Raw genomic sequence first — 27603 nt, forward strand, 5'->3', positions numbered from 1 at the left:
TTCAACATGGTGGGTATTATTACACAGGCAGGCTACTTATTTTATGTGTTAGTTTTGATTACTTTTTGATGGTGGAATACTTTGGGTCTGATATGTATAGACTTATATGTTATAAATGAATATACTTTTATTTTTATCTTCCTCCTTAACAATATTTTGAACATTTTTTTCATTTACTCTCTCCCTTGCCTTTTGTATGTATGTGTGTATGTTTGTACACAGGTGGGCATATATACATGATACAGCCTGTGTAGGGGTGTCAGAAGATATTTTTGGAGGACTCTGTTCATTCTTTCTAATATGTGCGTTATAAAGATTGAAATCAGGTTGTCAAGCTTGGTGTAAGCCCTCTTACATGCTGAACCATTTTAGTACATTGGAAAATTTTGCATCTATGTTAATGTATAGAATTATGTGTGATAAAAGAATATACTTTTATTTTTATCTTCCTCTTTAAACAATATTTTGAATATTTTTTTTCATTTACTCTCCCTCCCTCCCTTACCTTTTGTATGTGTGTATGCTGAACCATTTTACTACATTGGAAAATTTTGTATCTATGTTAATGAAGAAAATTGGTCTACAGGCTGTTGTTGTCTTTATTTTATCTAGCTTTAACATGTTAGTAATAATACTGATTTCATAATAGTTTGATAATATTCTGATTAACTTCATGGACAATTCTGTTTCTTAATATAATATGTTCATCTGTGTCTTTTGACTCGTTAATTGATATCATTAGTATTCATACTTATTAATTCAATTCCTATTTCTTTCATTTTGTTGACGTTGTAGTGCTTGTAGTTTTCTCACTTTCCTCATTTGTATATGTATGTGTCCAATGTGCCTTGCTCTTTCCTCTAACATAACTGATGTGTTTATACTGCATTTCTGTGGGAATGTTTTCCCAAGTATTTTTTGTAAACCTGGATTACTGGTCATGTATTCCTTCAGCTTATTTTTAACATGGAAGAAACTTTTTCTTCAATTATGATATGTAGTTTTACTATGCATAGCAGTATGGATTAATAGCTGCCTTTGAGAATTTAAAGTACATCATCCAAAGTCCTCTTGACTTTCAAAATTTTCTATTACTTTACATTAATGCATGCGTATGGTTTGTCTCTGACAGCTTCCCAGTTAGTCTTTGCTTTGGGCATTTAATGTGTTGACTAGAATATCATGCAAGGAGATTCTGATCATTTTTGTTGCTCTTGATGCCTACTATAACTGGATTAATTTAGCTTGTGGTATGTGGAGAGTCTATATAAAGTTTAGAGGGCCAAAAATATGTTTCATTGAATAAACGCCCTTGTTACCAAGTGCAAAGCCTGAGTTAAATCCCTGAAATACACATGGTGGTCAGATAGAAGCAATCAAATTTACCTCTGCTTTCTGTGTGTGTGTGTGTGTGTGTGTGTATGTAAGAGAGAAAGAGAATTTTACATTCTGAAGTAGTTTTTGCTATTCATAATTTGATGACCACTTTTAAATCAAAACGGTTAATTTTGCTAATTAAGTATTAAATTGAATGACTTTTGTATATTGAACCATCCTTGTATTCTAAAAGTAAATGTAGCTTGGCTTCGTTATTAATACGTAATCTTTTGTCTTAATTTATGTTTACTGTTGCCATTAATACAACAACACAGGCATGGTATGCTATGGTTATGAAAATTATTCCTTCAACTCCTAATTCTGACCCTGGTTAAAGGACCTCATCTGTTAAAGGCTTTCTAGTGCCAGGATCTTAAGGTTGTCTAGTACCCTATGAAAGGATACTTTTACAATAGACCTATTTTCAAAATTTAGTCCAGTCCATTGGTAAACTAATACTCTCACCTCATGAATAGACATGTTCATTAAATGATTTTGCTAATCACCTCTTAAGGCTCTACCTGGTTATACCTCTTTATATTTCATAAAATGTATTACATTTTAACATTAGTTTCAGAAAAAACAAACCATATTTGAAAAATAACTTCCTTTAAAATTGTTTCCTTATATCTTTAAGTAAAAAGTCATTAAAGATATTGGTTTGTAGTTATAACAATAACTACAGTTATTGTTATAGTAGTCTGGCTTTGATAGTGAATTGGAATTTTTAGTTTTGAAGGGATTTTGAGAATTGATGATAATTTTAATGGATGAATTTATAGAACTGACCCATGAAATCATTGTTTTGGTGTTCCTTAGTTGGGAAAGTTTTATTTACTAATTCAAATCTCTTGTTATTTCTGGACAGATGTTCACAGGTTTTCATGATTTAGTATTATGGAGGGGTTAGAGTTTATTTATTTCATCTGTTTATTCTGTTTGTTGTCATTACAGTTTCTCATAACATTTGGACAATGTTTTATAATCTGTTCACAATATAGAGAAATACGCTTTTTGGTTTTTAAATCATCACTTTCCTTAGTCTAGAGCAAAGAACAAACTATTAATGTAGTTTTTCTTACACTGTTTATTCTATTTATGTCATAGATTACAAAGAACACATACACAGAAGGTGGAGGGGAGGGAGAGAGAAGGAGAGGGATAGCATGGAAAAGAGAGGGAGAGGGAGAGAGAGAGAGAGAGAGAGAGAGAGAGAGAGAGAGAGAGAGAGAGAGAGAGAGAGAGAGAGAGAGAGAGAGAGAGAGAGAGAGAGAGAGAGAGAGATCATAGATTGATTCTTATAAGGAACATTTTATGTGGTTATAGAAGGAAACTCTCATGATCTACCACCTGAAAGCTACAACTCTGGACAGTGAGTGATGCCCTTCAAATTCAATGCCAAACACCTGAGAATAAGAACCTGTACTATGAATCCCGGCTCAACTATGAGGGTCACAGAAGTGGGAGCACTGCCTTTCAAGTTCAGGAGAACATAAGTGTCCTAGCTCAACCGGAGAGTGGATTTTCCCTTCCTCTGCAGTTTTAGACTACTTGGCACTATGCGATAGATGGCATCCATTCGCAGCAATCATCCTTACCTATGGGACCAGATCTCTGAAAACCCTCATGGCCACACTCTGGGCATTTCTTAGCACATGGAAGTTGACAAAAATTTACCATCACACTTTGTTTCCATGGAATTGGGGTTATTTTATATAATGGTCTCTGAGTGTAACTTTAATTTGATTTATGACTTTGCCTATTAATATAAGGATTCACAACTACAGATTACTCTAATAATTATACATTAAAATGTTGACTTTTTATGCTCATTTGTATAGAGATTTTTTCTTTTATTTTTAATTATCCTTAATCTTTTTTTTTTCTTTTTTTTGAGTTCAGTCATTATCCCTCTCCCAGTCTGCCCATCGATAGTTCCTCAACCCATTCCTCCTCCTGTCTCCAAAAGGATGTCCCCACCCCTTCACACCACCTCGCCCCATCAAGCCAGGCTGCTCCACTTCATGGGGCCTCAAATCTTTTAAGGGTTAGATGTATCGTCTCTAGAAGATATTTTCTAATTGCCTTGAGATTTTCTCTCTTTAGCCCTTGGTTAAGAGTAGGTTGAATTCCACACATGTGCAGGTTTCCAATTGTTCTTTCTGGTGATTTCTAGTTTCATTTCACAATAAATCTCCACAAAAGATGATTTGTAAAGTTTTAAGACATCATTTGACTTTGTGCCTTTATCACATGATTTAACTTGGATTAAATCCTTTGTGTATTTTAGAAGAATATGTTCTTAGGTTGAATGGAATTCGCATCTACCTTTCAGGTTGAAATGATGCACAGTGTTGGTTAAGACATCTTTATTAACTTTGGTCTGGTTGTTGAATATGTAGCACTGAAGTTTCTATAGTGGAGTTCTCTACTTTCCTCTTTTACTTTTTCCTTGATCAAGTCATATTTAGAGGCATAATGTATGTGTATCTAGTACACATACATTAACTATCACACTATCATGATGCATTAATCTTTTATTACAGACCATCCTTTTTCCCTTATGATTTTTACTTAAAGTCTGTTTTGTCTGACATTAGGGGAGTTAATCCTATTCTCTTTGATTATTCTTTTTGTTGCATAAGTTTCATCTTAGTCTGATAAATTTTCGGTAGATCTAGGTGTCATATAAACAGTATATGGACATTTGAATAAGTACCTACTTTGCTTTGCATATTATATTTATTGCACAAGGAATGTAATCTGGACATTTCATTCCTAAACATATGTATACAAGCCTCTGTATTGTTCCCAAAGCCCTTGGTCATACAACCGCTCCTAAGTCTCTTAACTGTGTAGAAGTCTTGCCATTGTTTTTTCCTACACTATGTTAGATGGTATTCTTTTCACATCTATAACCTCCAGAAGCATACAACATGTTGAGTTTCCCAGGGTGGTTGCTTTTTCTTTAGCCTTCAACCTGATAAACTATATCTCAATTCCAGTCAGCACTTGGGGTTAAGGCACAAACCATTACTGCCATCAGACACCAGTCAAGATAGAACATTGGGTAGAAGTTTCACCTTTTTCTTTCCTTGGTTGTGGAACCAGGAATTGAGTGACATTCCTACTGAACATGTCACCCGAGAAAGGGATGGAGCGGTCAGCAACATGCTTCAAACTTTCCTGTGATACTCTACATGTGTAGGTATCTTCTTTCTTGATGAAATCAGAAATGACCACCCTCCTATATTTAACATTCCTCTTTAGAAAAGTGTGTATGTGTGTGTGTGTGTGTGTGTTTGTGTGTGTCCGTGTGCACATAGGAGCATAGGTTCTACCATTCCTGTGTCTCCTCAAATATACCACTGCAGTTTGAACATACCATTGTAGTTTACCCTAATGAATTGTTTTCCAGACATTTAACTCTTCATACTCTCTCTGAATAAATCTTTAGTTTTTTTTAGTCTATATCTAGTTATGCCAGAAATTACTGGAAAGTCTTACATGTCTATAGAATATGCATCTTCTGACTGAGAGTTTTTCAGTACTGACCTTTTAGTGTGTTTCACCATATGAATGTAGGTCTTTTGATTTTTTTGGCTGTTTTTGTTTTTGTTGTTGTTGTTATGGTTGTCGTTGTTGTTTAATGCTATCATCCAAGTTCAATGTTCCATTCTGTTTCATTGTTAACATAGACTACACTCATCCCATCTCATCATATGTATGTTCCAAAGGTTCACTATGACCATCATATTCTGCAGTAGTATTCTGTCAAAGCTCTCACCCTACTTATGTCTCTTATGAAATTAGTCAATGTGTGCCTTTCATGCATCAAAAATATACTTAGATGTGATGTAGTGGAGGCTCAGTGGTTAAGAGCATGCCCTGTTCTTGTACAGGACCAGAATTTGTTTCCAAGTACCTTTGTTAGCCAGATCATAATCACCTGCTAACTTCAGGGGTTCTGTTGTTTTAACCTCTGCAGGTAGGTACCTGCAATCAATCACACATACCCACAGAAAAACACATAATTAGAAAATATTTAAGATTATTTACATTGTAGTTTCTTCTACCTCTTTCATCAATCTCCACAATGCTAATATTTCAGTATGTCCTGATGTCTATATTTCTAATCTGTAGTATTTATTTATTTATTTATTTATTTTTGCTACTGTTTTGCTTCTATAATTTAGGTATAATACTGTAGGCTGTACACTTCCTTCCATTACATTTTGGAGCAATAGTCTTGGCCTTGGAAAAACAGCAGTTCCTTTATTGCTGTGATGTTCTTAGCAAAATACACTTATGTTTGCAAAGTCACCATTCTCTTTGCTCACATGAGCAATCATGGCAAGGACAGGATGAAGTTTGCTGATGATGAACGGCAAGCAAGGACTATGCAGATTTGTAGAATACTTTCAGATGTAAGCAAAATTGAGGTCTGATTTTCTGAAAGCCTATATACACAAGGCTCATACATATTAAAGTAGCTACGCAGCAGTGTATAGGTCAAGGTCCAAGACATTCTTTACATGTTCTTCAGATACCTGCTGTTTATTTATATTCAAAAAATTTCCACAAAGTTTCTCAATGTTTTAAGTTTCCTGGCTAGTATGAAGAATACTTTCTGCTAAATTTAAAAATTAGAATGGCATATAAAGTAAGAATTTTAACAGTAGTAATTATGTATCACTCAGGAGCTTTGAACAATGCTTGTTCAAGAAATTTTATTGATTCTCTACCTAGTCATTAACACCAGGCTGGTACTTTTTATCTCCTACTTCTAACCCCTGACTACCTGTGTTTCCTTCCATCCTGGAGAGAAGGGATATGAAGAGATGTCCATCATCTTTGAAAGCTTCAGAGGACGACAAAAATGGTATTGGTAATATTTTTAAGAAAGTGTTCCCCAAAAGAATGCTTTCCCTGTTGTTTCTGAGAAGATCCGATTTCTCAGAACTGAGTCAATGTTGTTAAGAATGTGTTGTTATTATTATTCTGGTCAATAGACAAGTGGTATGCTAGTTACCACTGTTAGACAAGCAAAGAGGGAAGGTCTCCAGCATTATTGCTGAGTACTGCACTCAGCTTATGACCTGGCTCCAATTTTGGATAAGTCACTATGTTTCTGAACGCTTATGCAAATTAAGGGGGCAGGCCTATTATATTTAATGAAGTGCCGAAAATGATTCTACAGCTTTTCTAGTGAGACCATTATGGTCTCAGTGGTGCTTTAAGTGCCAGCCAGCTGGGCTTTTTGCAGAAACATTTCCAAATAAGGATTTGAACTGTACTTTCTTTCCATCTATTACTGTCCTATCTGTTCCATCTGGGATCAGGCACAGCTTATATGCATGTGAAACCCAAGGAATTATTATGTCATTGAGAAACATGTTCTGCCCAGCATCTGCTGGTAGCACATAGTGATGTGTAACTTGTAGATGGCGCTCCAATGGAGGAGCTTCAATCATTCATTTGAGTAGCTGGGTGTTTTTCCCCACTCCTTAGTTCAAAACCGAATGACACACAGAATCTCTTTGGTGATGTGATTGGTGCCTTGTTGTTCTAATTTAAAGAGGAAAACAAAGGAAGTTAATAAATATTTTGAAATTAGTAAAATCTTAACTTTAAATCGTAAATCTCATGTTTTAATTATTTAGACCAGGGAACCATGATTGATCCAGAAAAGAAATACAAGCATTCTCATCTCAGATTCCATTTGAAAGTGAAACAAAACAAATGAAAAAACAAACTACAAAATACCTTTTCTGAAAAAAATGACTGTGAGAATATATGTTTTAAGGGCTGATTTGAAAATCCAAGCAAGAAGTTTTAAATCAATATTTAAGAATATTCCTGAATTTATATTACCCATGCATGCTGAGAAAGAAAACATGATCCAGGTGTCAAGATTAAATGTGTTTATTTTGTGTCAGTGAATACAATGGTATATTAGATACCAGCACTCTCAGCTACACACCTATGCATTTGCCTCTAAGCCTTCACATACTGTCAATCTCCATTTCGCTAACGTTCCACCACTGAGCCTTCTATGTCTAGCAAAGTCAGAGTTCAAGTTTAGAAAGAAAGAAATAGAAGGGAGGACAGTTGAGCTCCACTTTGTGTCATTAGGGTCCTCAGAAGGATCCACGGGTCTCAAAGGAATATTTATTGTCTTCAGCAGAGGGGAGAAAATAAGAGGAACACTAGTAATGGCACTACCAGGAAGAAAGAACAGAATGCAGATTAAAGAAACATTTGAAACAGGATGAGTTATTTTCTCCTCAGTTAAGAATCCACATGATAGCATGGATACAGGACATTGAGGTTAAAATTTCAATTTGTGGGCCACACACTTCAGTGTATTGGCTAGTACAGTTTTGCACTCAAACAGAAGCAGTACAGGTTTTATGTTCTACCATTACACTTCCAGGTTTTTCACTTATGAATATACCTGCCAACCTAATGGTTCTTGCATGCATTAGAGTTTGCTTTTGTAGAGTTAAGTTTATTTTCCCCATCCCTCCCACTCCCGTGAACATCACAGTGTGAACTCTTTGCCCAACTTTAAGAGAATGTTGCAAAGGACAGCTCTGTTCCACCTCAGGACAGAAATTGTCATCTGTCCCCTTCCGAGGCTACTGAAGGACCAGTAGCATTGATCTCATCTCGTCTAACATGCAAACAGACACTGTTCTCTGATATTTCCCCATGCCAGAGGCAGACAAGTCAGCAGGTATGCTTACAAAAATGGAATCAAAATGAAAAAGAAAGGGAGAGGAGGGAAAGAAAAAGCTTTCTTGTTTGTAGCCTATTGTCCTAGAAGGAATCCATTGCCTTGAATTCACTTAAAGCCTGCACAGGTGAAATGTGTTTCTTTTGAGACCCTCGTCTAACTCTTGTCTGAAATTCTTCAGGCTTTTCTCTCTTCACAAGGGGCTTCTTTTCAGGAGCCTTCATCTTCCAAGACACAACTGGAGAGTTGACAGCTGCTGTTCCATAGACCTTCTGGTATTTAGTTGAGGCTACATAAGATGCTTTCACCGTGAGGACAACAGCATTCATCAGGTTTTTGGCTGCCTGGATGAGTGATGTAGCACTGTCCAGCTAGAACAGGAGAAAAATGAAAGACAATGGGTTAGTTAAGGCCTCAAAGTCACAGGACACAGGCACAGTTTCACACATCAAGCAGTGTTGTGCTTCTGCTAGTGTTGCAACACACAAGCAAATTTTCACAAGAAAAAGTCAGCAGATTGTAAATCAGCCACCTGCCTTTTCCTACCCTTGATCCCCAAATAAGCAAAATCAGGTTGTTCTATAGTACATAGCTGTCTAAAATCCCCATGCCACTGAAGATGAAGCTCTATCCTTAGCCTGTAAGTATCCCCATTGGCAACGTATATTATTAGACTCATTCACAATTGTATTAGTGACTCAAGTGTTTGGAAAGTACTTGCCAAACATTGAATACTTTGTAAAAAAAAAAAACGTCACAAAGGGTTACATTTCAGGTTCATGCCCCTACCTATGGGAGGATTATTACAGGTTATTTCTACTTCCTGAACTCAGGATGGGTAGAAATGAAGTCACCAGTCCACACATAAGTTTTACTTATTGATCTTGGAGTATACACTTCAGTATTTCTAGGTTACATACCTCCTGTGAAAATATCAGTTATTTTGGCATGATTTTCTGGGTACAACAGTGGTCAGCAAGGCCACATGTCCTGTGTTAGTCAATGATTTCCTATGTACTACACTCCAAAGACTATTCCAAGAATTTCTCAAGCACTTCTATACTTTATTCTTTAAAACACTCTCTAGGTGTAATCATTACAGTCCCTTTATGATGAAAGAAGTGGCATTCTTAAAAACTTATCTATTGGTTCACACTGCCACCTATTGAATAGGGTAACTTTAAAACACTGAAGGGGGATCGGGAGGATCAAGAGTTAATGCCAGGCAGAACCTGGTAGGTAGATCTCTGTGAGTTAAATCTCACCTGGTTAATATAGCCAGTACTAGGTTAGTGACATCTACATAAATGACAATGTGTCCAAAACAAAACAAACAACAACCAAAGGAGGCCAGCCTGAGCTACAAAAGAAACACTGCTGTCAGAACAAACAATGATAAATAATAAAATAATAGGATTTGAATCCCATCACAGGACAAACAATTTTAGATTTTCCTAATGTCTACTACTAGCTGGGCCGTGTGACCCATAATGTATCCTGGCCATTTAATATCTGCTTCAACTCTGCTAGTAACAGGAATGGAACCATAGATGCTAGGAAAACTACATATCCCAGAGTCTCTTTCAGCAAGGATTTTACATGTAGACTAATAAAAGAAAAAAAAATCACTGGCTAGACTGGAAATCTTACTCTAGCTTCAGACATGTTTGAGCATGGTGAATCATCCCTCAGTTGTTTGCAGTGGGAAATACAGAGAAGTATCTTACACTTTAAGAACTAAACTAAGGACCCTCCTCTGTGTGTATGCTTTTGTTAGGTGCTACATATATAACACGTGTGTCTAGACTATGGCTACTTGAAGCACAGAACTTTGTAAGGTTTAATGATCAGCAATAGCTTTAAGAATAGAGACTATAAGCCCTGTGTCTCCATCCTTCCATGTGACTGCCATTCACGTTGCTTCACACCATCTCTTGTAATCAGAATTCCCTCCACATACTAATCTGGTCATTTGAAAGTTGGATCAATGCCTCTTAACTGCCATTACTTTGACAGCTTTTTTCTACCATATTCTTCATAAAAGATTTCTTTTTTAAAAAGGCTTTACACTGGTTTAAAAATGATTACAACCTAATGAGCAAACTTATTCCTTCATCTAAAAGTTTGACCTATCACTGAAATAATATATTTTTTGTATACTTGAATCTCCTCTAATACTAACAAATTAATGCTTTGCCATAGAAAATATCAGTAAGATATTTACTATACAATAATAGAGAAAAGTACGTGGCTCTGAGCCATGAATCCACTGAAGTATAATGCATTGTTGTATGACCTAATTTAAACAAGTAGACTGACCCATTTAGTATCGCACTTTAGCATCTCTATCGGTCTATACAATTACATATATCCAAATAATGGCCCAATTGATGCTGTTTAGTTTATACCACCTGGGTTTCTAAAGTGAACTTTCATGAGCAAATGCTAGAGTACTTAATGTTAACATTGGAAAGAAGTCAAGCATGGATTAGTTTAGTGTTTCTTCAATCGACATTCTTTGAATTGCCATGTCAGGATCACCTGGAAAATGTCCCTTTACAACCCCAACACAAAGCTTTATGAAAATAAATAAGTAAATCCAAAAATACAAATTAAAAAACCTTCCATTTTAACCAGTGCAATGTGATTCTTATAAATATGCCAACGTTTGGTGACAACTAGATTAATGGAACCCAAAGAGGACTATCAGCATATTTTATCAGTTGCTCCCAGTACTTCACAGCATCTGACTGAATTCCACATTTTCAGTTTTTCCCATGATCCCTCCAGTGGGTGGAGAAAAGGCAGCAACATGTTGGGCCAATTAGGACACATCTGTCTTGATTACTATGCAACCTGAAAAGATCATTCTCCCATGCCTCTCAATGGGAACTATGATTATTTCCGCATCAGGTTTTCAGGTTTTAAGAGTGAGTAGTACATATTCATAAAGTTAATTAATTGGGTAGAATAGAAAGTGAAGTTATATGCCAGTGATAATATTGCTTTGGGGGGTTATGATAGAATTAGTAGACTGAGACATGGTATGTCTATTATAATATCAAATGACTCTTGAAGAATGAGTACTGGGGAATAGAATGGATCTGAATAAAAAGATACAAGTAGTTTGGAGATTACTGCCATAGATCCCATTTCTAGATAGCTTCAGCAAAGCTAGGAGAGAGCCTGCCTCATCTTCAAAACTCATTTTGTCTCCCAGCCTGACACAGGAGTCCTGTGAGATAACCTCATATATTGTTGAGAGTGTGAAGGCTCTGAGATATAAACCTAGTGGTTTTGTTCAAACCACATGCAAAGGAATATATTGGGAGAGAGACATAGACAACTAACCCTGAACAAAATCATACAAATACAATAAGCTGAATCAAAAATTGAATAAAAAATGTGACTTAAAAAAACAGGTGAATTCCAAAGTTATTGTGTGCTTTGCTCTAGATCCATTTCTACTATTTGGCTATTTTTCACGATAGGTTGTTTTTCTTTTCATTTTGAATAAATGGGTTTTATTTATGTTTCTTCCAAAGTGCCTCCTAGCTGAAAAGTTTTAACCAAATTTTTAATCCCCAAAAGATATTAGAAAGAGTAAAGGCATGCGGTATGATTTATTTCTTTTAGCAAAGTTTAAGGACACCTATTTAACATAATTGCTTTCTATTTTCTGATGTTTTACTCTAGCAGTGGCATTTCCAAATAAGATGAGTAAATTAACATATGTAAGTGAAGTTCTAATAATAATAACTGACATTAATTGGGCACTTATGTGGAGGTGCGTGCCATTGCCTTAGTCATGTTAATTGAATTATGTGATTCAATTTCCAAGATTTCTCAAGTAGCAATGACTGTTGCATAGGTGAGGAAACTGTCACTTAGGGATTAAAACCAATTATAATTTTTGACAAGGTTTGAAAGCCCATGAAGAGCACTACTCCCTGGGAGCACTGCAGAGACGCTGGGGGTCTTCTTTACCAGCTACTACCTATGAATCAAGAAATCTCTGCTTCTCTTCAATCTGCTCGGACTGGAAACTGATGCTTCTCAACTCTGCAATGCTCTCACAGCAGCATCACCAAGTTTATGACAGTCTCCATCTCACTGGCTCTAGTTTTTCATCTTGTTTGAAAATTCTGAATCTTTTTCTGTGTAGATATTTTGAGCTTACACTACCCCTGCCCAGTGTTTAACTGTTCCCAAAAACTCAACCTACAGCTGTCTTACAGTCTTAGAGCCAACACTCAGAGCAGCAGAGGCTCTGTAAAGCAACCTATATACATTTACTACCCAGTTCTAACTAACTACTGGTTAGAACTTCAAGTGGATCTCCATTATAATTAGTGTTTCTAAGCCTTGAGCTCACTTCCTCTCAAATGAATTAAAAAAAAAAACAAAAAAACAAAAAAAACACAAAACTAACACCATCACCAGAATTCCTCAAACATTCAACATGGCCATTTCTTTCCAGTACAAAGCCCAGTCTTTCATTAAAGATACTTTGGTTCACCTTGGTGATCCTTACATCTAGTTTAAGAGAAACTGTTCACTCTTTTAAAAGCTAGTTTTAAAGGGGCCTAGCAAACACATAAGTGGATGCTCACAGTCAGCTATTGGATGGATCACAGGGCCCCCAATGGAGGAGCTAGAGAAAGTATCCAAGGAGCTAAAGAGATCTGCAACCATGTAGGTGCAACAACATTATGAACTAACCAGTACCCCGGAGCTCTTTACTCTAGAGGCATATGTATCAAAAGATGGCTTAGTTGGCCATCACTGAAAAGAGATGCCCATTGGACAGGCAAACTTTATATGCTCCAGTACAGGGGAATGCCAGGGCCAAAAATAAATGGGAATGGGTGTGTAGGGAAGTGGGGGGGGGGGTATGGGGGACTTTTTGGATAGCATTGGAAATATAATTGAGGAAAATACGTAATAAAAATATATAAAAAAAATGAGCCTATATTTAACAAATCAGACCACATGACCACTTTAATTTAGATGGACAATCATCCCTGACAGTGGCCATGTAAATTGCCATGTATGGCACATGGTTCACCCATGACCCACTATAATTCCATAACCAGGGTTTAAATACAGGTAGCCTGACTTGAGAACCCCTACTACAGTCATTGCTCACATTGACCAACCCTCCGTCCCTCCACAGTACTATAAAGCTGGATTGGACTCACACTCTTCCACACTGTGAAAGTTGTTCCATGCCACAGAAATTAGAATTCTCCTAATTCTGTCGCTAATCTTTCAAAATATCAAAGTACTATTTTAAAAGAAGGCAACAGATGTTTCCTCACATCTTGTTCTATTACAGTCCGTGAAAGCAAATAAGGGTGAACTATACTGTATCTGAGGCCTTTTTCTGTACTATTTCTCCCCAAACCCCCGCCACTGTTTCCACTCTTCTTAATCCCATACAACTTCCATCACAAAGACACGTAGGGATCATCTGCCTGGGCACTCTCCTCATTTGTGTTTTGAATTAACGGAAGGTTTTCCTAAATGTAATTCCTCCCATCAATGATATTTTCCAGCTATCTGATGCTTTATGACTTTAAAGCTGTAAAACACCATGATCTGTGCTTGACATCATTTACCTACCAGGAGTCACCTAAAGTCACTACTGGTAAATTGTTTCTCTAATGCTGAGCTTGCATGACCATGCACAATTTTGACACCATGCCTAACTCACTAACAGTCTTGAAATCAATGCTGAAATCTCATTTTCCCTCTGCCTGCTATATCTCCATTTGTCCACCCACACATTTTCACATGCAGGTATTTCTTCTATGTTATGTCAACCACTTCTCTTATGTGATGACTATGTAGACAAGAATAGACTCAGACTATAAGATATAATGGAAAAATCCAGAAAAGATGACACACACATTCTAAAAGCTTAATATTCTATGAGGGGTGCCTTAGTAGGCTGCAGGGTACTCAAGGAACCTGGAAGTAGAAGATTTTCTTGGAGTCATATAGGAAGGGATAGCACAAGGAAAAGGACTTCCTGTGGGGTCATGACTCCTAAACCCTTCAATGGGAACAAATATCAAATTCCTATTACCCCTGGCTTTATATTGATGTTTGTAGGCAAAACTGAGAATGAAAGAAAAGTTGAGATGTTACAGAGCTGAGTTTAATTACTAGCTAATTGAGATTGAGGTATGTGTTTTATCTTAGGGATGATTTATCTTAGGGATCATCTTAGGGATGATTATAAACGTTGGGGTGAAACTTTGGTAGCTGCATATGAAATACTACATACTTTATAACAATTCTTCCTAATTTCATATATATGTATATGTATGTATAATTATATATATATTATATACTCACTCATGACTTCTCTTCATCTTATTTAGTGTTTTTACAAAGCAAAATAAAAGAATGCAAAATAAATTACTAAATCTGTTTTTCTCTCCACATATCCAAAATTTCAATATATTTATTTAAAAATTATCAGCATAAGACTTTCAAGATAAAAATCAATATCATCTAAGATATGATAGTATCAAGAAAGAGCCTATTTGAATAGAAAATGACTTTGTTTGACTGGTGAATAATGAAGGAATTAGCTATCCACAACAATGGGGTGCTTGCTGAAGCCAAGGATAATAAAAAAAAATGTTTATGATTCACAATTTTCTTTAAGAAATAAAAATAAAAAGAACAATGTCTAAAAGTGAAAAATGTAAAAGGAGTGGAGAACTCACTAGTCTGAATGTTTCAGGATGTCATTCACAAAGGTTGAGGATGTAATGCAGAGGATTGGGATGTAAGATGTGTTCTTAGAATGCTTTGATTCCTAGCAGGCATGTGGTTTTGAGCCATCTTATGTCATATTTAAAGAAGATGGTTAGGAGAATATATATATATATATATATATATATATATATATACACATATGGAATGCAAACTGTTCAAAATCAGAAATAATTGGAATGGGAATATTGGACAAATAAAAAAATAAAATAAGCCAAGTCCATTTAGAACATATTTTGGTAATATAAATACAAAAGGGGATGCTTGAGGGCAATGGAAAGTCTAGTTGCCAAAGAAAAAGTGCTCATTCATGTCAAGGCTGAAACTATCCTATTTTCATTACTTCAACTCCAAGTTAATAACTGTGAATATAAAACTAGAAATAAGTTTGCCATATATGGCAGAAGTCCATTTTAGTAACTTTTAAGATTCTGAGTGGCTAAATAAGATATCTTTAACACCGAGTAGGAAATAATTTTAGTGGCACTAGCCTACATATTTTTGAGGAAAGAAATTATGATAGAAATATTGAGAATAATTATAATAAGGCTGTTGCTTTCAGAAAACTACAGCTTCCCTTTAGTTATATTTAAACTATTACCTACCCCACCCCCACAAAAATGTCACACATTGCTCACTGGCTTGGGGAGATTTTGCTACAAGTAACCTTTGCTGTTAATAAATGGAAAACCTAGAGACCTAAAGCAACAGGGTTTATTATCTGCCTACAAGAACATTTCATGTTCAAAAACTAAAACCCATGATCTTTGAAGAGGTATTTGATCTCCCTAGAAACCATGATACATCTGAAACACCTTGAAATATCTGCCTCCTCTTTTCTAGAGTTTATATCAATACCTTTAAAAAAATCTCTAACAAGTCAGGAGCAATAAATAACTCAGACAAAGATACAGTGAAAAGGTTCAGGTGTGTCCTTTCTTCCCCCAGGTGAGCAATCGCAGAATGTTCATATACTGGCCTAAATGGAAAATGACATGTCTGTGGTGGCACATTATCATTTTGGTACTCTTTCCACTGACAACTCAGATATCAATAGTGAGACAGAGTTAGCAAAGCTAGGTTTCTTTTGCTTAACAGAGTGGCGAAGAACAGTTAGCAATTTACCACTCATCCCTGTAGTGCTACAGGCAGACATTCTTAATCAACGTCCGTACTTTTCTCTCTTAGCACTGGTTATACAAAGAGAAGAAACGTATTTACTTTCTTTCTCCAAGAGTTGACATTTTGACAGAGTTGTCAAAGACAGTGTGGTACCACTTACAGTATACATAAATAATCTCCTATATTAGGTCTATATGTACATGAACTTAAATACATTTGATTTCACTACTATCCACCAGACCATGACAAACACATTTTATTTAAACGACATCACACTCCTCTTTTTGTTCCAATGACTAATATTTAGGAACAGATTGTGCACTTCTTAGTAATGGCTCTTTATTATGAGCTGCCAATTAATGAAATAGTTAATGAGAAGACATATGTATTAACAGAAGTGCAAGCATTATAGGGAACTATTTTTAAATAGAATAAAAATCTGGCAATATATATTAACAAGCATTGTGTCTGAGGTAAAAATACACATGCCTGGTTTATTGTTGTTTAAACCTAAGTACAACATATCTTAAAATATGCACCATACTCTGAATAGTTATCATATCACTAAAGGGACAATCAGATAACATTTGAGCAGTTAGTTTACCCTAGGGATAATCCTTTTTGATAACTTAGTCTTGTTTGACAAATGTTTTCCCTTTTAGTAGGGGATCAATCATGATAGAAAGGAGCACAAGAAGTCTGTTATTTTCTTCTGTGGGGGTTCCATGACTTCTGCCTGAGAGACAGTTGGTGTTCTACCAACACTGAAAGCCAGATCTGAGAAAATCTGTATGTGATGGCTAAAGATGAAATTGCCAAAGATCTTAACAGAAAGGCACTTCAGCCTCAGACATGCTAAGAAAAACATCTCCAAAGCCTCGATGAGAAATTTATCATTTGTGGTACCCAGGTAACTCTCCACTGGACATATTTGTGTCTTGGATTTTTAATTCATTTAGGTAGGTAGTAGTGCTTCATAGTCAGCCAGTTCACTGATTAACTGTCTTCATTTGCATTTTTTCAATTATAGGTAAGTAAACCTTGGGGAGTCCCATGAAGGCTTAATTACAGTCAACAAATTTTCTAAATATGGCTTAAAGCCATCTTTTTCCCTACCAGTAAAGGCCGAATAATTTTTGCTCAACCCCAACAAGGGATTCTTGCTACACATCAGATGCTTTACCTCTTGGAAAATTAGGAGCAATTATGCAAGACGCACCTAGGAATTCTCCCATCTTTACTTTCTTCGTCTTGCTAACTCCCTGCATCATCCTACCCGTCAGAATCTCATGTCATTTTGATTTCTAAATTGTTGGCTTCCATCTGACAGAAGTAAATCCATCATCTGAAGAAATGACCTATGAGTTTTCAGACACACATCATGACAGGGAGCTCGATAATTTCATCAAATAATGTCTCAAGAACATCTTCCTACCATTACTTTCTACCATTTACTTCTGTGAGTCTCACTGACTAAGCAAAGTAGTTAGGAAAGAGAAAATAACAAGAGAAGGTATAAAAAACATTTTAATTTTAATACAAGATTATTAAAAGTCAAAATTGGGAAACTACATCTTTTAGACTATATTCATCACAAACAAGGATAATTAGCATGCATTGTTCTTATTATCCTTATCAAATGTGCACAGTCCTTCAGAATTTCCCTCTATACTGGACATAGTCTCTGACTTCCCAAAGTGTATACTCTATCAGTCCTCTATCCATACAAGTATTATTTAGGGCAGTTTTTCTTGGTTTCATTTCAGCTGTTTTAATTGCAATTAACAAACTCCTTCTTATTTGTGGTTTTACTCCTATCCATTTTAGTGATCCAAGGACAATCTAGGTATGGAATTACTGAATAGAAAGTTCCAATAACAAACTCAGGTTTTATATTGTGCACCATTCTTAGGCATGATGAAATTTTGCACCATTTCTTTTCTCAGTATATGAATCAAACCTTGTACAGGGTCTTCTCCATAGCTGAGATTGACTAATTATATCATATAGGGCTCCTCATGCCCACAGTTTTAGGTATCCACCTGACACATCTCTGCTGTCATTAAGTGGCACTGCTACTAAGTTTATTATCACTCCAATATCATAATTATCTTCTTACATAATTCATGAGTAATGATCTTTTATATAAAATACAAAAAAAACTCAAGTGAAATGTTAGACACATCTATAGCTATATAAAATAATTCAGTACATTAACCCAAAATTTCAGATCGTTTTTCATTATAGAAATGAAAATTAAGACAAAATGAAAGTTCCATAATTCAAGTGCTCAAAAGAGGTCCTCAGTATAATGCATGGTTTAAAACCCAGCAATTTTAATTAAATTAGTTTTAAGTTTGACAAGCGAATCCATAGCTTTTTATAATTGAAGAAATTTTTTCTGTCCACTTTGAGTAGTCACCAAAAAATTGCCTATAAACATGTTCCTTCATCTCAGTTATGGATATTTCTACTGTGAACTGGCAATCCATCCACTTCCATGAAATCTCTATATACACCTGCCAGAGGTTTGGACATAGGCTTCACCTTGACCTAGGAATATAGTTTTGTGGCATTTCAACCATGAATTCCATTCATTTCTATATTGATTACTCTTCAGATTCTTGAGATACCTTTTTGAAGATTTTTTGGCAGAGAATAATTCAATCTTGTGTAGACATTTTATTACTGATGATTCTCCATCTTCTAAATCTCTTAGCTAGAAGCTCTTTGAATCAGTCCACCTCTATGCAAACCTACTCCTCCCAAAGAGATCTCCTTCCCAGTCATCAGGAGAGGGAAGCCCACCCCCTCTTCATAACACTTAGATGAAGCATCCCGAGTCTTGTGCTGCACTATGCTTTCTCTGACTCAGCATCTCAAATTCCATCATCTCTTGTCACCACAACTTTAGTACACTTGCTGCTTACCCCATCTCACTTTCTGCTCTCTGATCATTCACCTGACCCATTCTCTCCAGTAGCACTTTATTTCATTCTCCATCAAATTCAAAGCAAATTCAAATATTGGTATCATGGTTCCACCAGTTAAACTAGATTGTTTCTAAGTTTCATCATATGTACATCACTGATGGCCTCAGTCTGTTTTCCTCTTTCTTTTATAAATATTTTTCATAATCTTGTAAACTAGTTCATACTTTATCTTATTCACATTTCCCCCACCCATCTGCTATTTACTAAACACCTCTAAAAGGGCCTTATTGAGTTGTGACATTACAGACTTTGAAATAGAAATGAAAAGACACATGTGAAATTAAAACACAATTAGCAGCCTAGAATGCATTCCTTCTATACAGTCATCCTCCCATGGAAGTAAAGACAAAAGCAAGAGTCTATCAGCAGGCACTTAATTGACAAATTGAAGTTGAGCCAAACTTCAGTATAGACTGGTTATGGGACTTCTTCCATCACTTTACTCAATGCATTTCAAAACCATCATTTTTGTTCATAAAATACTCTTATAAGTAAAAGACTAACTATTGAGAGGACTAATATCAACAAGGCACTGAGTTCTGGTTACTAGACATCATGTTATCATCACATAAAATTTCTCATATCTTCAAAACAAGTACACATGAGCATCTTCTTACCTATATATGGGAAAACAGAAATAGAGAAAATTTAACATTTTGTGGTGGGGGATTCATTGCACTGTGATACACTCTTCTCTTAAGAGAGGAGTCCATTCTAGGGCCCTCCTAGTCTACTCTCTAGCATTATGAATATAGGACCAGCAATCTTGGAGTTACCGAGCAACCTGGAAGGCACAGCAGAGACTTCGTCTCCCTGCCTTCACTTGCTTCCATTTTCTGAACCTTCGCACCAGGCCTGGACAGAGATACCCAGGTCCTCAGTGAACCATTTTAATTGCTCACCAACATGAGTCATATGACCGAGAAGTCTTCAGGGTCACACAAAAGCAAGCCACAGCATACAAATGCTTTGCTATCATGACTCATGAAAGCTGTGCACTGAGAGAGTATTAGGGATCTTATTGCCTGGCTCTGATTTTCCTTACAGCAAATATAATCCCCTAACAAAGGCTCTACATAGTCAAGGAAACTTGATTAATGGCAACTTCTAATTTTCCTCATCTGAAAATTTCATTCATACTACTTCTTGTATACCAAAAAGCTATAAAGAGAAATGATCTTAAATTTTCACAATTTCAAATTCCTACTTAGCCTTTTAACTTGTCATTTACAAGACACCATGAAAGAAAAAAAAAAGACAGAACATGAACAATGACCATTATCTTCATTATAGCAGCTGATGTGTAATATTTCCACTATTACATCCACTACCGTTCTGCAGAACACTAATGCTCCTGACTATGCTCACATTTCATAAAACACAGAACTCTCCATGAAAGAAGCTATGTATGTGTCATTTACTCCCTATGAAAAGATGGACAGTCACTACTGTAAGAATCTATTTCTTCAAGTGTAGAGTGAATTTAATCACCATGTTTTCCAAATGTTATATGAAATGAGCCTTAGTAGGGAAAGAAAACAACTTAAAACACCCCTTTTAAAAGTTTGAAGGAAGTGTGTGGCTATACATGATTATTATATAATCTCTCATAAATTTTGGAACAGCTGGATGCAAGTGCCCCAACAGATGATTCACGTAATTGGACATCATCGGTACTGGCAAGGTAAGAAAACTGAATTTGCCAGAGAATATGAGTTTCCATCTCTTGGTCCTAAATTATGGAGTGGCCTAGTGACAATCTCACCTTTTCATGTTGCAGAATACTCAGAAAATACTGTCTTCAAAGAAAATGATAGAGGAAACAAACATGTTGTTTTAAGAGGTGGAAAATAAATGGGCAAATCCTTAGAATCAACTGAAGGGAGGTCATGCTGGCCATATGAGCTAACAGCTCATTTATTAATCTCTCTTTCATGACTCTGTCTCAATTCTGCTGGATTCCAGGCTCCAAACAGATGAAGAGTTATATATATTTGCTGTTCTTTACTCCAAAGCATTGTGGGTCTTGTCTCCATAGCTACTATTCTGTCTCCTCATATCCAGGTACCTTCTTGCCCCTTACTGGCATGTTCTCCACAGGGCTTTCAACACATTAAACACATTGAGAGTAGGTGTTAGTAATACTGGAATGCATGTCAGTCAGCTCGGTTGATGGATTCTTGGGTGAAGCTTCCTTTAAACTGAAGTATGTGGTGTGACTACTGGAAACGAAAAACTGATGTGTATTTTTCTTTGCTCGGCTATGCACTTTTAGATATTTCCCCAATTTGGAATAAGCTACATGGATCAACCTATTAGATGTTTCTTGCATTAATCTTAATTTAAAAAATGTAATACCGACTTTAGCTTTGCTGTCTCATTAGAATGGGAATGAAACTTAAGAGGAACTTACAAAACAAAAGACAATTATCTGAGATGCAGATGCTGCCCTTTGTCCTTATGAATTGTGCACTTAGCCATGCACCACAGTTTCAAATGCCTTTAACTAAAAGAAGACATAAAAGGCATCTAAGGTAGTTCTCTTTAGAAGCTCAGGATGCTTCCTCATACAGGTGCCTGCCAGGGCTTGGCCTAGTTTGGAAACCTTCTAGTCCTGTTCTCCTGCAGTGAATGCACTTGATTGAAAATGTAGCAAAAACACCTGAGGGTTCCCTTCCATCTAAAACTCGAAATATTTTTGGTCCAACAAAGGACCTCTATGGATAGACAAAATATTGTCTGTATCCTCTCAAAAGAGACTGAGCTACACAAGAAACTTTCATAATTCACAGATTAAAGAGAACAAAATCCTCAAAGGGCAGGAAATGCATAACAGTATTGCCAAATATCAGAGAAAAATGTATCAGAGTTTCTGTTAAAAGGAAGCTTGAAACCAATGAAACTGGAAAACTTATTGGGGGGAATATCACTTTAATTTTAAGATGACAACAACTGTTAACCGTGGAACAAAGATAAACATTAAAGGGTGCAGGTTGATTTTAGCACCATATTACATTTAATATTGACATGATAATGTCTCCTACAATGCAATAGTTTTCGTGGATTTCCTCCAAGTCTAGCCTTGAGAAAGTTAAATTATGTATATATGTATTACAAGACTTAAGATCCTCTCATTTTTTTCCCAAGAGGCAAAAAAATGCCAAGGCAATGGCTTAGTATGCCAACTGTTGGTACTTCACTGAGTAATGTCTGTTATATCTGGAATTTCGCATGCAACATTGTGACTTTGATATAATTCTTCCTATGAAACATATTTATTTCTTGCCTATAAACATGGCAAACTTATAAATTATGGAATTTGCTGGTTATAAATATCTTAAAAAGAACACCATTGGGAAGTTCAACATGACCATTAGCCTAATGTGCTAGACATTATTGAAAAATATTTCAAGGCAGCAATATAGCCTATTACCTTCCTTTTCATTTCATCTTAAACATATATTTATCTGTTCCCATCATATCAAGATTTCAAAATGTACAGAATGAAGGAAGTATACAATAATTCCATTGTTTTCATACTACTTAAAAATTAAATTATCTGTATCATAGCATTGAAGATAGAAACCTTCAAGTTTTTAAGTGTCATGAACACTAGGGAATGGATTCAATATCCTTGTTTATATACAATAATAAAATTAAGCCATTTTATCTTACTTAAACGTTATTTTCCCTATTCTCATCAGAATACTTAATTGCCTTTGGGAACAAAGAGTTCATAAATGTAAGTTAGGGGAATCTGATACAACTAGGAAGGAGATACGAAGGTGATAGGTAAATAACAACTTCAATGGGTCCTTAGAAGTCTTTCTTTTAGCAGTGTACACAATTATGCAATGGTGCCAGGCTAACACTAAGGGCTAAAAAGTAAATCTTGCAGCATTGTGTTATATTTTGGGTAAAATAGCAAAGTGGCAAGTAGGCCTATGGCTCTCTCTCTGAGAGTGAGTTTTCACTGATTACAGATGAGTTGCTGTAGACATCTAGAAAAGAGTTCAGAGATGGTGATAAGTACTCTACAATGGCAAACCACAAAAGGCCTCACAGCAAAGGGTGATCTGGACTACTCAAGATTTATCAAAGTATTAACAAATAAGAATCTTTCTTTTTAAGAGTCTCAGACTGTCTTTATATTTTAGGAGGCACTCATCTTAGCCCTTGAGATTGTCCACTCTCTTCTTTCTATAGTCCAAATCTATCTATATCAGGAGCATTCAGGAACTGGACACTGATCCACAGTTGTTTTCAAACTTCAGTTTCAGAATGGTAGGAACAAAAGCACAAGCATCTCCTATTTTAATAGCTAATGTGTTGCTTCAGTGGTAATAAATGTGAAAATCAATACGTTCCTCTTTTGTCAGAGTCGTCATCGTCCCTGATTTCATGCATTACCTCTCTGACTCCAGCAAACTTCCAAAGATTCACCATCTTTATGAGGCAGAGCCCTGGGATGGATGCTCAGCTCCCAAAATATGCAAAAGCTCCACTGGGCAGACACAATGAAAGAGAACTAGGGCACCTATACTGTCAAAAAGCTGTAGCATTTTACAGGGAGGAAAAAAGTGGAACTTCTCATATCCTTACTTCCCTAGATGACTGCACAGACTGATCAGTGTAGGGTAGCAGCTATTATTTATGACAGGAAAATAAAGAAGATATTTAACGCTTCTAATTGATTGTTGATTCAAACATGTAGTTACACAACTAATATCTTAATATAGACCATTTAGGTTATATTTCAGCAGCATAAACAGATGATTTTCCCCCTAGTTAAGGTGGGAATGCTAATGTATGCATTTTTAAGACTTTTATTTAAAGTGATCAAATAGCTCTATAAATAACGTTCCAGAAACAAATACTTCTCTGAACTGTTTCTTCTCTTCTATTTCTTCTCAATATTGTCTTGCTCCTTTCCTATCTCAAACACCCAGAGAAATAAACACATCTAGCGGAGCTTTGGGAATAGAGAGCCACTTAGTTTTTTTCTTCACTAACTTTTCATATCGAGACATGACAAACAAAATATGCAAGAGCATCTCTCAGATCTTTACAGTTCTACACTCTTCCTTTAAGGTCATGATTTACTAATTCCTTAAACTGACTAGCATTCTTGTAATGGTTTTTTATGCTTTGCCAGAGTTTAAATGAATATTTGAGGGACAGTCATGTATTACTGCTTCAGTTTTAATGTGAAATGTCCCCCTCAGGTTAATGAATCAAGGAGTTAGTTACTGGAGGATGGTTTGGGGGAAATGATTAGAGTCCTAAGTGCACTGACATAATTGGTGGATTGTTCCCTTGATGCATTCATAATATAGTGGTATTATTGGGACGTGACAAGCAGTAGGAAGATAGCCCTATATTGAAAGCCACCTCCACCTGGGTGGGGGTTTGTGGGAGAGGCTGTCTTTTAAGGTGAGCAGCCTTTGCTACATGCTTCCAACTGCCATAATTCCTCTGCCTCAAGCTGGGTCCAGAAACAGAGACAAGTGATTATGGATGAACCTACATAAATGGTGAATTGGTCTTTCAAGGCATTTTTAGTTGCAGTAATGTAACCTCAACTAATAAAGTTACCTTTAACTCCCAGTTTCCCTAAATACTTAACTCTCCTAATGTGCAATTTTCTTGCTCCGAAGCTTCCTCCAAGAACAGAAAGATGAGTCAGTTTGTTACTTTGCAGATTTTGAAACAGAGGTGTGAAAGTGAATCACCTGGTGTGCGTTAAGAAGTTGGTAGTTAATTAGATATTCTAAGATCCTACTCTATCATCTTTATTCAAGAAGTCTGCAATTTAGCTCAAGTTCTGCATTTCATAGCCCCCTCCTACCCCTAAGCTGAGATTTTCTTGCAGATGTTCTGGTCATTAAAAAGGATAAAGGAACACTGGTTGAATAACAGTAGTAGTAAAAACATTTTCTACCCTTCTCTGACATTTGGTCCAGTCAACCATATAAAAGATTAGTATGATTTTTTTTTCCTACTGGTTTGCTCTTCTGAGATATACTTTCTCTTCTTCCTGAAAAACCTTGTATTCCACAGCAATTCTATATAAGTAAAGAATATATATATGTATACATATATGTGTATAAATTATACATACACTCATATATATATGCATATATATCTATGTATGTATATACATATATATATACATATAAACATTATTTTCACTCCTTTGCCCTTCTACAGGAATGTTCAAATTATCTTGTATTATATTTACTTCAGGGAGATTATTATAATGTGTCAGTGTTACTTGTTTTAGATATATTTTCCATGATAATTTCATTTATGTATCTGTCCTACCTCTAATAATAGACATCATATACATATTTAGTTTGTGTTAATTTACAAATCTGATTATTTCTAGAATAATCTAGAAGGATGGTTGCTTGGTTGAAGAAAAAGAACAATGTCAACTATTTTTGGAGCAAGTAGTTCTCATATCACTACCTCCTTTCTAGATGTATAATGTCTCTGAAAAAAATAATTGAAGTTTTAGTTGAACTTTTTATTGAACAATTAGTACTAACGATTTCATTTTTTGCTTTGGAAAGCTGCTTTTGATCAGTAAACTTCAGTGTTCTCACATAGTCACGTTTTGCCTGTGGGGGAAAAATGATTTCCTGAGATAATAAACATCTAAAAGGTAATTTTGATGTCACATTAAGAAACTAAAAAGCATTTCACAGAATTGGTGTGAGCCAAATCCTTATTTAGTTACAAAGCCCTGAGAATCTGGGAAAGGGGCTAGGCTGCAGAATGGTTCTATTCATGGAAATCTAATCTGTTAGAAAGGTCAAAATAGTACCTTGGATGAATTTAGATGACAAGAAAATGAGGCAAATTGCACATTGCACATTATCAGTGAGTCTACACCACAGGGGCTTTTGGATAAGTTCTTGTTTGTTCATTGTATAAATCTGACCTAAAACAATAATCTCCTTCTAAGCATATCAGAGAAGAGATTACATAATCCCATACACTTATAGTTATTTAAACTTTATCAACGGTGGCTTCTCTGGGACAGAGAATCTGACATGATTTTTGCATCATACATAGAATGCTTCTCTTTGCCTTCCAGAACAATCTTTATCACAGATGGTCATTGGCTTGGGGACTTTCCATCATCATCTTATACTTCTAAGCCTGCCAAAGATGTCTCTGGAAAAATGTTCCCTTTATTCTCACCAGAGATCCCATTAGTCTTGAGGCTGGTCCTTTCTCCTTAACTCTCTTCCACGGTTGTGGGTGGGCATGGTCACATGACATTCTCTGTAACTGGCTATCTAGTTTTAACTTCATTGTAAGAAAACTGTGGGCTTCTTAATTTCTCTAAGTGGAGTGTGTCTTATATTAAACATATGATTAAGTCATAAATGTTTCAGGAAAAGTATAAGACATTCATTAAAATTACAAGTCAGGAGTGACTTTAATTTTGATATAAAACACACCTGAATACAGCATACCTTTAAGTCCATTCATTGATTTGTTTGTTTATTTGTTTTTCTGTTTTTTTTGGTTTTTGTTGTTTTTTTTCTCTCTCTCTTAAAGACCTGCATTCTTCTCTGGCATCCTCATGTACAATATTGCAAATCTACATAGCCATTGCAAGACTACTAAGGCTTCCACTTCTCATAAAGTCATTCCATGGCCCTGGATTCCATGAGTTTGTTCTTCACACCCAAGAAAGTTTACAGCCTAAATGTAGTTCCTGAGATACTAAATTCTGGAAATTTATATTACATTAGGGTTTAGAGAAACTTTTACTGAATAAACTAAACTTAGCTTAGGAGCTCACAGGGGTACTTCTTAGTTCCTTGAGCACTTACTGTGTTAGCTTCCAAGTTGTCACTTGGGAAATGTTTAGAGTTCCCACAGTTGGACATTCCCCAAGATTCAAGTAAGGAGTTCTTTTATCTCCTATAAGGTTCATGGCTTAGTACTCACTATTTTTTCATTCATCAATACTTATCCATGATATGTATTGTTCCTAAAATATTGCATAAGTAACCTTGAACTTTGGAGTGTTCAATGAGATCATTTCTATCTAGCATTTAGTGGGTATGTATCTGTTAATGCCAAACAATTTAATTCTAAAAACATAAAACTTCTAAGCAAACCACTGTCTCAAAACAGTACAGCCACTATCATGATGCTATTTTTCCTTACATTTTAGTTTATTCAGAACTAAGTGTGTCATAGAGAACAAGTTGATCAAATGATGGTTCAATACCAAAGAACGTGAACTATATTTATATATAGTATTAACCAGAAATGACACTAGATGGAGGGTATATTTTAAAATCTATTTTTGAATAAACTTTTTAAGAATTGGATATATGTCCAATATAAAATTTTTTTGTCAAAAATTCAGTACTCTTCTGGGCTACCATTAGTTTAAAAAACCATGAAAATATAGAATTTTCGAGTATATGTTCATAAGACTGCATGATTTATAGACCATTTACCTACTTTATACATACAAAAGCAGATTCTTTCCCCCAATCTTTATCTTTGACTTTGAATAAACCTAACCAGTCAATGACAGGAAAAGAATCAATA

The 27603-nt window shown here is 35.7% G+C and overlaps 1 protein-coding gene across 4 annotated transcripts in view; it reads right to left on the reverse strand.

Annotated features, from left to right (window-relative positions):
- Positions 1-7201: 7201 nt before the first annotated feature.
- The window catches only part of Ctnna2 (catenin alpha 2), a 1082633-nt gene continuing 1062231 nt past the window's right edge, over positions 7202-27603 (reverse strand). For all 4 annotated transcript variants that reach the window (XM_021164215.1, XM_021164216.1, XM_021164213.1 and 1 more), the window contains one exon: positions 7202-8487. In XM_021164215.1, coding sequence (XP_021019874.1) covers positions 8200-8487 — 288 coding nt within the window. In that variant the 3' untranslated portion in view covers positions 7202-8199. The remainder of the gene's footprint in view (positions 8488-27603) is intronic.

Source organism: Mus caroli, chromosome 6 (genome assembly GCF_900094665.2).
Source record: "Mus caroli chromosome 6, CAROLI_EIJ_v1.1, whole genome shotgun sequence".
In the NCBI taxonomy this organism is placed as follows: domain Eukaryota; kingdom Metazoa; phylum Chordata; class Mammalia; order Rodentia; family Muridae; genus Mus; species Mus caroli.